This window comes from Salvelinus alpinus, chromosome 2, assembly GCF_045679555.1.
Source record: "Salvelinus alpinus chromosome 2, SLU_Salpinus.1, whole genome shotgun sequence".
Classification (NCBI taxonomy): Eukaryota; Metazoa; Chordata; class Actinopteri; order Salmoniformes; family Salmonidae; genus Salvelinus; species Salvelinus alpinus.
The window spans coordinates 64,117,761-64,129,964 of record NC_092087.1 but is presented as its reverse complement, the minus strand read 5'-3'; the positions used below and the strand labels follow the sequence as shown (position 1 = coordinate 64,129,964).

The 12,204-nt window shown below is 40.5% G+C and overlaps 1 protein-coding gene across 1 annotated transcript; it reads left to right on the top strand.

Moving 5' to 3' along the window:
• The first annotated feature begins 1,199 nt into the window (after positions 1–1,199).
• Positions 1,200–10,548, top strand: LOC139566507 (uncharacterized). Its single transcript, XM_071387802.1, has 8 exons — positions 1,200–1,336; positions 2,134–2,345; positions 2,451–2,616; positions 4,686–5,723; positions 5,892–5,957; positions 7,286–7,378; positions 8,031–8,926; positions 9,066–10,548. Exons 2-8 carry the CDS (start codon positions 2,151–2,153, stop codon positions 9,150–9,152), a joined length of 2,541 nt encoding a protein of 846 aa, XP_071243903.1. The 5' UTR covers positions 1,200–1,336; positions 2,134–2,150; the 3' UTR covers positions 9,153–10,548.
• The last annotated feature ends 1,656 nt before the right edge of the window (positions 10,549–12,204 follow it).

The following is a 12,204-nucleotide window of genomic DNA, read 5'->3' as shown; positions in this document are numbered from 1 at the left end:
TAAGTGTATCTTGTGTAGTAAGCTGTTAGTAGCCCATGTTTCTCACCCTAATAAGTTGGTCCCTTTCCCCCTCATACCTTAGCCTACTGTTCTGATTTGGTGGGGCACATGTAGCCTCTAGCCTGTTTTAGAGAAATGTAATCATCAAATATTGTAAGAGCTTTCATTGTTCGCTTGTATGGCCCCTTTATTAATCCTATGGTTCTGACTTGGTGTTCTGGGAGAACACTGTAAGAACGGTCCATGTTCTGAATTCTGTCACTGTACATTTCAAAAGTGCTGAAAAAATAGTTATATTGACTAAGCCGGTCCTAGCTTGCTCATTAATGTTTTAATCTAAATTACAGATTGCCTCTTATCCACTCGTTGTCCCGTTATGCCATAGTTGGTACATCTCAATTGTCAGTAGAAATCACATTTGTTTAAGCAAGTCAGCCATATCAGCTATACCTAGCAATGGTAAGGATTCATTCCATGGTGCTGAAAAGAAAGCTCTGCTGTTGGGGCAGTTTTATGTAGGCCCTAGCAGTGTTTGGGCACCGTTTGTCACTGTTATAGTGCAATTCATATATTGTCTTGTGTTGTTTAGTGGCTTTGCTGCCATGCATCAAAAAAAGGGGATTTTGCCCCACCGACATTTACATGCTAAAATCACCACTGTAATAGTGAGATGTGCTATTCCATTTTGTTTCATTATTTTATTTATTTATTTAAAATAAGATACCTATACTTTTGCTTTTAAGAGTTAATTAAAAAATATATATAAAATAGATTTGAACATACTAATCTATGGGGGGGGGGGGGGGGGGGGTGTAAACTGTAGCTACTTATTTCCCTTCATAGTTTGTTTGCCTAAACATTACCATCATCCACATGCCAATTATTATTATTTTTTACCAAAATGTGCTTTTTTGTGTCAGCAATTGGACATTGCTCTTTCGGGGGGCTAGTTACCCCATATTACTCTATATTACCCTATATTAATCTGACTATCCACAGTCACATGCACATATTATGGTTTGTATGTAACCGTGCTCACTGACAGTGTAACACCGTAGCAGTAGCTTGTTAAAATGGCCAATGAAGAAAACGTATTGAATTTGAACAATTTCAGACAGCGGTCACTAATTAAAATATAATTTTAACTTTTATTCAAAGCAGCGCTTTTATTTTGAAGGCACAAAACCGGAAGTCATTGTTTTATTACTACCAGCAGCAGCAGCAGCAGGCAGTAAACGTTTAGAAAATTCGAATCATTTCAGCAAGAACAGTAGAGGGGCAAAGTCAACTCCGAGATCTCTGAGCTAGTAACTAGCTCTATGTTCATTTCGAAACGGTAAGAAATATTGATTATGTTGCGTTTTATACATGTTCTAAAGGTTTTAGAAGAGCAGTAACGTTAAGACAGGCCGTGCTATATCAATAATATAGTCACAGGAAAATGGCGTCGGGTCACCCATTTACCTGTGACTATATTCATCATATTGCACGGTCGTATGTGTACTACTATGAAACGTGTACAACATCTCGCTTAAAAATAACAATTTAAAAAAACGAATATTATTTTTTATTATTAATCTGCCCACTGGAGAGCGCGTTTGCTAGACCTAGAACTGTTCAAAACAAAGACCTTGTTGCTATGCTACAAAAGCATGGGATGTTTTCACTAGGAACCAAACGGGAGGGGCCTACCTGAATTCGTCCAATAGAAACTCTAGTTTTTGTTGCAAAACGTTTCCCGTTGCAAAACGTTTTTTTCAGTTATGACTGCTGAATACACCCCAAATGTTGCTGGCTGCTAACAGTCTTCTTCATTTTTCGTTTGTTAGAATTTTTTTCCATTGCCATTTATTTGGATATCCTATCCTAGGACCTATGTGATGTGTACCTTTGCCTGGTTCAGTTGGATGTCAGTGCTCTGCCCAGCTACCAAATAGCTTGCAGACTTGCTATCTAATTTGTAGTTTTATATTTGCTAGTTAGCTGACGTTACCCTGGACTGAAGTTAGAACCCCCTGCCCAGTTACTGTGTTGCCTTTTACAGTATTTACCTGGCTTGTTAGCTAGATGGCTAACTATCTAGCTAATTGTGGTAGTTGGCATGACTAAACTGCTTATCATTTCTCTCTTCAGATTTTAAAAGGGATGAAATGTCAGGATCACTGTGTATACAGTGTCAGACACAAACCACTGTGTTTAGTAAGACCTGCAACAGTTGTTTCTTTAACCATCCAAAAGAGAAGAAGTTGTTACAAGCAATGAAGAAGTATGATTACGAATGGGGACACAACGATTGCGCCCATTATAATAATAGCTCTCAGATATTGACTTCCACAAAAGTATTGGTAAGTGTTCCCCCTCCCCATGTAACAATGTTAAACAATAATAATATTTTTTTAAGTCTAGGCTAGCTACTACTTTAAATCTGAATGTCTGATTCTGTGTTTCAGCTCTACAAATTACACACTCTAGGATTTGTTCCCCTTCTCCTGCTTGGAAAAAGGAGACAGGGAACAAAACATATCGATATGGATTCCTTTTGCCCTCACCCCCAAGTCATAAAAGAAACGGGCTCTATTGAAACATTGAGAAACATTTATTTAGGTCTTCTGAATGGTAAGTGTACCTCGTGTTCCATGTTTTTCCTTTTTTAAATATTTTCTTTTAGAAGGATTTTCTTTTACAATTTATTACTCAAACTCAGCTGCCAGACATAAAGTAGAATATTGCATCAAGGAAAGATTCACCCATTTTGAATGTCATATTGTATTTGTGCATCTTTGAGTGACGTTTTATCAATTCCCAGGGTCATTTCATGTTTTCATGTGTATCTGAGCTATGCAATATAACGTTAGAAATCTGTGAATATTTTCTTTTAAGTGACGACAATCTGACAGTTACAACAACAATAACCGTTCATAATCTCTATCCAGAAACGGAAACTAAGTTTTGATTTGATTTATTAGGACCCCCCCCATTAGCCAACGCCAATGGCGACAGCTAGTCTTACTGGGATCTGACACATAACGAAAAAAACATTACATACAAAATACTTTACAATTTACATACGTTTATTGGGAAGTCTGTTGGAGGAATAGTCTTGTAAAAACAAATATTTCCCATGTTTATGGTGTTAATAATTTTTGATATCCATCTCCGGAAGCAAGGGTGACTTGCGTTCTGTGAATTTTTTTGAGGGGGGCAGCCACCATACCAAACATCAGAGCCTGTTGTTCCTCCATAGGGATGATTTTAAAACAGTCTCTGAGCTGCCGAAGAGAGCAGGTTCTGGGTCAGGTTCAATGGCCCTCTCATATACTTTTTGAATACCACAAAAGTCATGAACCCTCTGAGGCTTTACATCTGTCACACAGTGGGAAGACCTGGGGGTAAATTCTATGTAGTTTGGTTTTGTAAAGTATGCATTACTTTGTATCAATTGATATCTGTCATTGATGGAACAAGAGTGAAATTCTAGACAGGGCTTCTCCCCAGATATCGTTTGAGATCTCAATATTTAACTCTTTAGCTACCCTAGGTCTCCTTGGGGTGACTAGTAGAGGCTTCCGTATAGTTAGAGGAAAAAAGGAGACAGACTGTGAGATGAGGTGTTTTGATTTGGGAGGGAACTTTAGCAGGGAATAAAATAAATGTTGTACAGGGAGGGGAGTTTCAAAATGTTTAATCTTCCCTTCGTGTCTTACGTTTAAATAGCATAAAAAATGGGAGAGTTCAAATGTGTTCTGTAACTGGTTGAATGATGCAAATTGCTTATCTATATGTTCTAATGTGACCACTCCCTTCTCCCCCCCACTCAACAAATACCTTATCAGACCTGGATGGAACAAAATAATAATTAAAACATATTGATGTGTATACAGAGGTATTAGGCACTATAAACACATTTCTCAAAAGAAAGGTATTGCCTGTCGGTTTGTTTAGGCACTCTGCGTTGCTCCCAAGTGGCGCAGCGGTCTAAGGCACTTCATCTTAGTGCTAGAGGCGTCACTACAGCCCCTGGTTCGATTCTTGGTTCAATCCCGGGCTGTATCACAACTGGCCGTGATCGGGAGTACCATAGTGCGGCGCACAATTGGCCCAGCGTCGTCCGGGTTAAGGGAGGTGTTTGGATGGGGTAGGCCGGCGTTTTAAATAAGAATTTGTTCTTAACTGACTTGCCTAGTTAAATAAAATAAAAAATGCATGGCTGGAAGAGGATTTTGTTGCGGTTTTGACTTCAATATTTAGCCACAGGGGGGCATTAGTGCCCAATTTATCAGCCCAGTATTAATGTTTTAAAGATTGGTAGGCCTAGGCCGACATTTTCCTTGGGCTTTTGTAAGTGAGCTTTACAAATACGATGGGGTTTGTTACCCCAGGCAAATTACATGAATGTGGAGTCCAATGTTTAAAATAAAAAAAAATGTAGAGGTAAGAAAAGATTAAAGGAACCTGGGAAGAGAAACCATTTTTTATGGCATTAATGAACCCCATGTATAGTCAGTAATTCTCCAGATCTCTATGTTTTGTTTAGTCTTTGTAACCAGCTCACTGTAGTTAAGCTTGAAGATGAGCTTTGGGTTTCTCGGTAGTGTACCTCATGTTTCTTTATTTGACATGGAAATAAAAGCTTCTGATGCTCATTGTAGTGATTATTTGAATAACTATCATTCTTTATAATGCAGTCACACTCGGCACCGAGTCCCAATGTCAGTGCTCCCCAGTGTCTCCAGAGCCAGACGGGACCCCCGCACCAGCTGAGGCAGAGGGAGCACCTACAACAGTCGATCCAGTGGGAACCTCTGCATCGACAGAGCTACACAGAATACCCATCTCCATCCAACTGAACGTAATACCCACACCAACAGAAACAGGCATACCCAACACACTAATCAATCCAATGGGAACCCCTACAACTATCAATCCAATGGGAACCCCTACAACTATCAATCCAGTGGGAACCCCTACAACTATCAATCCAGTGGGAACCCCTACAACTATCAATCCAGTGGGAACCCCTACAACTATCAATCCAGTGGGAACCCCTACAACTAACAATCCAGTGGGAACCCCTACAACTATCAATCCAGTCGTATTCCCGGCACCAACCAAGCGAGACGGAATCCCCATATCTTTACAACTGAACCTAATCCCCACACCAACAGAGCCAGGCAAACCCTCCACACCAGCCAATCCAGTGGGAATCCCTACACCAACCAATCTAGTGGGAACTCCTGCAGGAACTCCTGCACCAACTATGCCAGACGGAATTCCCACATCCACCAGCCTGAACAAAATCACCACACTAACAGAACCAGGCAAACACTCCACGTCAACCAAAACATTGGGAACCCCTTCACCAATGAATTCAGTGGGAACCCCTGCACCAGCCGAGCTAGACGGACTCCCCACACCAACAGACCCAGGCAAACCCTCCACACCAACCAAGCTAGATGGAATCCCCACATACATCTGCCTCAACGGAATCCCCACATCCATCTGCATGAACGGAACCCCCACACCAATACAGCCCAAAATCCCCAGACCAATACAGCCCAAAATCCCCAGACCAATACAGCCCAAAATCCCCTCACCAATACAGCCAGGCAAACCCTCCACACAAAACAATCCAGTGGGAACCCCTACACCAATGGATGAAACCTCTGACTCCTCTGAGCCCCAGGACCAAGAAATGCAAAGGTCAAAAAGAAAAATGTGGAGAGGTAAGCATTAGGAGCCGGTTTCCCTGACACAGAGTAATCCGGGCCTAAAAAGCATGCTCGATTGGGAATCTCTAATGAAAGTGCTTTTTAGTCCTGGATAGAAAAGGAAGAAAAAAAATGTCACATTGTATATTAGCTGTTCTCACCCGTGTGCCATTTATCACACAGATGGAGATCTAATCGAAGCTGAAGACAGTGCAACCACTCAAGCACAAAAGAGAATAAAAACCACAGGTATAACGGATATATTTTAATTTATTTGGGCTTAAGGTTCTGTACAATCAAAATCTACATTTTTGTATTGTGCCACATTGTCATGGTGATGTAAAATGCATCATATGTTGCAAAACGCATCATGATGATGTGGCACAACACACTTTGCTATATCTTGACAACTTGATTGCTGACATGCAAAACATTTTGGAACTGTATCAACAGTGCACCAATGAAGAAGAAAAAAAATACCTAAGCATTTTTGAGTGGATTATTCAATTAATACTATAACTGGAGCTGAAACATAAAATAAGGATTGTATCAATAATTTGCTAAATAGCTTTGACATGTAGATTATAAAATTGACATTTTCATTTACAACAATATTAAATAGTTTCACGGTCCTGTTTTTAAGCTTTCAAATGATATTAAAAACAAACGTATTATCTTTATTAGTGACAGAGATATGGGTATTTCATGATAGACTGGGGGGTCCAAAATGGGCAAACTGAGCACCTCTATCCACTGTGGTTGGTCATTCAGGTCCAATATTCACATCCTCATCATTTCTACTATGAGCATGTATAGAAAGTTTGATTTCAATACAAAAAGGTGATTTAAGTTAATATGGAATAACCTCAAGGCTACTTCATCACTTTCACTCTTAAAAAGTATCACCACAGACAAAATATACCACATACGTCACTCACTGGTGGTATAAATTTGAAGCATCCGTTTAGAACTTCCACTCACCACCAATATGGTAAGAAGAATATGCAGTATCTTGAGCGCAGAATTTTTTTTGCACTCGCTGCAGACGGCTATATCACTCTGCTAATGCATGACTAGTAAAGGGCAGTGCACACTTATTTTTTAAACCTTTAATTTCGATTAAAATATTTTCTCTATTCAGATTTTTCAGGGGATGCTGTCTGACAGACTCCATGAATGGATGACAATTTCGTTTTTTTGGTATGGTTTCCTAGAAACAAGGGTGGCTCATATGATCGATTTGGCTCAACTTACCCCACTCTCCCCTGCACTAAATGTTGTAGACTTGATGCTTTGCCAAAGAAAAAAAAGAAAGTTTTATGCAAATACATGACAAAACGCGCCAATAATATCTTGCTAGCTCGTGCTTAGCTCTGCCCATCTCCTTGCTTGTTCTGCCCACTGTGCTTAATTTACTCTCATTGTAACCAACGCAGATGAAGACTCTTGGGTTAGTTAAAAGTATATTTGGTATCACTGCATTATTTACATTCTGTAACATTGTAACTAACATTGTAACGGCTACCCAATAGATGAATTTGCAAACATAACATTTGATTTATTTGATCTGTTTGTAGAAGAGTGGCTGAACATGGATACGGATAGGCCCACGGTGTCAAGACATGCAGAGGTAGACACTGAAGTATTAGATCAGCTAGAAAAACACAAAGGTAATTGATTTCACTCTAAAAGGTATCACTGTGTGCATTATTTACGTTCTGCAACATTGTAAAGGCGTCCGCATGCTTCCCAGCCAAAACAGTTCGGAAGAGTTTGTGACATTTTTGTTTGTTTTGGACTTCGGTGAGGGTTTTTTCAGCTGTTCGGGGGCTTTTTTTTCCCCTTAAGGCAAGCCGCAGTTCGTAGCTGAAGTCTACGCCCCTTCGGTGATTGGTCAACAATAGGGATTCTTCAATAAAGTATTTTTTTAGTCATTCACCGAGAAACGACTCGTTTTGATGCAAATCTTTTCATTAAGAAATACTGCACCAAACGTCTTAGTTAGATGTAAAATTGTGAGACTAAGATCTCTGCAAAAACATCAAAATGAATGAGGTTTCTTGAGTTATTTTAGATTCATTCTGACTGTTTTGAGGAAGCGTATACTGGCTACGGCGTCTCAAAATGGACAAACAGTACTGTTGCCGTGTTTTCTCGTTTTTCAAGCAAAGGTCATTTTAAGGGAGTATGAGAGCACTCTAGTTCGATTCGCCTAGCCACCAGCCGAACTGAAGCATGCTGATGCCTTTACAAAACATTGTCAGAGTTATCCCATGGATGAATTTGCGAACATAACATTTTATTAATTTGATCTGTTCATAGAAGAGTGTCTGAACATGGATACGGATAGGCCCACGGTGTCAAGACATGCAGAGGTAGACACTGAAGTATTAGATCAACTAGAAAAGAGCAGCATTGTACAAGCAACCAACAAGCAAACTTTGTGGGCTATAAACTGCTTCAAGGACTGGCTGGCAGAGAAACAGATGATAGTGGATTTTTCAACCATTGAAAAATCTGAAATGAATGTGCTCTTGCGAGATTTTTACTGTTCTGTTCGAAGGGGTAAAGGTGGGGAGTATTGTATCCCGAGCTATATCGGAATCCGGGCTGGCGTGAACAGATTCATTAACCTCCCTCCCCTTAGCAGAGCCTGGTGCTTGATGAAGGACAGTGAGTTTACCTCCTCTAATAATGTATTTATTGGGGTACTAAAGAAAATCAGACGAGAGGGCAGGGACAAAACTACCCATCCCAAGGTGATTAAAGCACAAGACCTTGAGATTCTTCAAAACTCTACTGTGCTAAGCCCCTACACACCCAGAGGACTAGTGAACAAAGTGTGGTTCGATATCCAGTTACACTTTGGCCCCAGAGGAAAGGAGGGCAATAGGCGGCTAACGCCACAGTCGTTTGTAATAAAGCACGATGAAAACGGAGCAAAATATGCAACGATGACTTCCAACGAGGAAAGACAGAACCATAAAGATGCAGAAGAGCAGAACTGGCAGAATCGCTGTGGAATCATGTTCCAGAACCCTGGTAGTCACCTCTGTCCAGTCGCCTCCTTGGAGAAGTATCTGAGCAAGATCCCGTCAGATGCCACCGCCTTCTACCTCCATCCTAAGAAGATGGTCATCACCAGTGACAGCATATGGTATAGCCAGGAGCCAATGGGGTTCAATTACCTTTCATCAATGCTGCCCCGACTGTGCCAGGTTTGCTTTTTTTCTAGCAAATTTCGTAACATAATTACGTAACATTTTATTATTCGCTAAATAGCTAAGTTGTACTCATAACTCGACCTATTGTTGATAATTGGCTGACTTATCACTCGCTCTCTTTTTCTCTCTCTAGGAGGCTGGTACATTGGAAAAGTACACAAACAACTGCTTACGATCTTTGCGCGAGATCATGTCTGTCAGCAGACTGATAGTTCCTTGAAACGTTATTGAAAACCTTCAATGGACAACAGAAAGAGATATCAAATAGGCTCACTGTGAGTCAAGGCAGTGACACACTTCAGTTTTACTTCCTACCAGTGACATTGTTTTGGTCTTATACACAAATGGAGAGCTTGACAAGATATACAGTCCTCACCATATCTATTTGGACTATGTATTTTGACACTGAGGCTAAGATTGACATTTTTTGCTCTATATTCCAGCATTTTGTATTTAAGATGAATGAGGCGACAGTCCAGAATTTAACCTTTTGAATTTAGATTATGTTTTAGGTATAGATTTTGTTTTGCGCTGAGACTTTACTTTTCAGAATTGTAAAGCCTTTTAAGCTTTCTTTTCACCAACAAGTTTTACTCTACTAGAAACTGTTTAACCATAATCATCCATTGAGGAAATCTAAAGTTTAGGGAAAAATCGTAGCAATCGCAGGATAATAGGGGGAATAGATTTTTGTATGTATGAAATAGATTTTTTTTGGGGTGACTGGAAGTAATTTGATGCTATACTTCCAAGATCTGTTTTTACACTGGTAGAAAAAAACATGTCTACACCACTTTGTAGACCATCTGTTGTGGTAAATGGTCATACTTACAGCTGTTTAACAAATGTAATTGTACCCTTCACATAGAAGGGATATTTCCCTTATTTACTAGATCTATTGTTTAAAGGTTATGTACCAACTATCTAAAATTACCCGTATCCCCTTAAATTCAAGTTTTTAAACTATGTATGCCTCTCTCAGAAAGATATTGAACTTTCAAAACCATTTTGCAAGCTATAATGATAGTGCAGCAGAACCTGTTAAGGTAGTAACAAGAAGCGTGGAAAACCAGATGAGCCAAACATATGTTGCGGGAAGGGACAAAAGGCCCAAGAGAAGTTGTAAACCATAGGGAACCAGGAATAAGACGCATCGAGAGAACATACGGGGTGAAACAACTTCATCTGAGGGCTGAGAGCATTTTGATGTCGAATATGAGTAATAACAAGTACATGTATCCTAAAGTCTGTAGGCATAGTGAACTTGATTACATTATAATGTTGGCCTACATGCATAATTGTAGGCCACTTTTCCTTCCCGGCACTAGGGCTGCTGAATCAAGTGCACCTACCGCTAACAGCGCGAAACACATAAAATAAATAGGAACGTAAGGCTTTATCAGAGTTTCTAAACCAAACTGTCTTGGGCTTTATCGTTGTTGTTTTTTACAGAAATGCTTGGAGATCACGATAGACCTGTTGGTAGCCACTGTTGTAGCCTTTTATTTGCGAGGCACATACAGTGGGGAGAACAAGTATTTGATACACTGCCGATTTTGCAGGTTTTCCTACTTACAAAGCATGTAGAGGTCTGTAATTTTTATCATAGGTACACTTCAACTATGAGAGACGGAATCTAAAACAAAAATCCAGAAAATCACATTGTATGATTTTTAAGTAATTAATTTGCATTTTATTGCATGACATAAGTATTTGATACATCAGAAAAGCAGAACTTAATATTTGGTACAGAAACCTTTGTTTGCAATTACAGAGATCATACGTTTCCTGTAGTTCTTGACTAGGTTTGCACACACTGCAGCAGGGATTTTGGCCCACTCCTCCCTACAGATCTTCTCCAGATCCTTCAGGTTTCGGGGCTGTCGCTGGGCAATACGGACTTTCAGCTCCCTCCAAAGATTTTCTATTGGGTTCAGGTCTGGAGACTGGCTAGGCCACTCCAGGACCTTGAGATGCTTCTTACGGAGCCACTCCTTAGTTGCCATGGCTGTGTGCTTTGTGTCGTTGTCATGCTGGAAGACCCAGCCACGACCCATCTTCAATGCTCTTACTGAGGGAAGGAGGTTGTTGGCCAAGATCTCGCGATACATGGCCCCATCCATCCTCCCCTCAATACGGTGCAGTCGTCCTGTCCCCTTTGCAGAAAAGCATCCCCAAAGAATGATGTTTCCACCTCCATGCTTCACGGTTGGGATGGTGTTCTTGGGGTTGTACTCATACTTCTTCTTCCTCCAAACACGGCGAGTGGAGTTAGACCAAAAAGCTCTATTTTTGTCTCATCAGACCACATGACCTTCTCCCATTCCTCCTCTGGATCATCCAGATGGTCATTGGCAAACTTCAGACAGGCCTGGACATGCACTGGCTTAAGCAGGGGGACCTTGCGTGCGCTGCAGGATTTTAATCCATGACGGCGTAGTGTGTTACTAATGGTTTTCTTTGAGACTGTGGTCCCAGCTCTCTTCAGGTCATTGACCAGGTCCTGCCGTGTAGTTCTGGGCTGATCCCTCACCTTCCTCATGATCATTGATGCCCCACGAGGTGAAATCTTGCATGGAGCCCCAGACCGAGGGTGATTGACCGTCATCTTGAACTTCTTCCATTTTCTAATAATTGCGCCAACAGTTGTTTCCTTCTCACCAAGCTGCTTGCCTATTGTCCTGTAGCCCATCCCAGCCTTGTGCAGGTCTACAATTTTATCCCTGATGTCCTTACACAGCTCTCTGGTCTTGGCCATTGTGGAGAGGTTGGAATCTGTTTGATTGTGTGTGGACAGGTGTCTTTTATACAGGTAACGAGTTCAAACAGGTGCAGTTAATACAGGTAATGAGTGGAGAACAGGAGGGCTTCTTAAAGAAAAACTAACAGGTCTGTGAGAGCCGGAATTCTTACTGGTTGGTAGGTGATCAAATACTTATGTCATGCAATAAAATGCAAATTAATTATTTAAAAATCATACAATGTGATTTTCTGGATTTTTGTTTTAGATTCCGTCTCTCACAGTTGAAGTGTACCTATGATAAAAATTACAGACCTCTACATGCTTTGTAAGTAGGAAAACCTGCAAAATCGTCAGTGTATCAAATACTTGTTCTCCCCACTGTAGGAGCATAAATTGAAATAACTTGACCCGATATAGTAAGGTAGGGCAAAGGCCTGCAAACTACTAAACCTGATAATCGGCCGAAAGTACAATGATTAGAAGAATCCGTAGTAAAACCCGGACTCAAGAGGATAAACTGTCTAACAAA

What these genes read in the sequence shown, in the direction of transcription:
- LOC139566507 (XM_071387802.1), top strand. Translation starts at nt 2,151, where the DNA reads ATGTCAGGATCACTGTGTATACAGTGTCAGACACAAACCACTGTGTTT. An exon ending in TGACTTCCACAAAAGTATTG is followed by an intron (nt 2,346 to 2,450) that starts GTAAGTGTTCCC and finishes TCTGTGTTTCAG; the next exon opens with CTCTACAAATTACACACTCT. An exon ending in AAAGAGAATAAAAACCACAG is followed by an intron (nt 5,958 to 7,285) that starts GTATAACGGATA and finishes ATCTGTTTGTAG; the next exon opens with AAGAGTGGCTGAACATGGAT.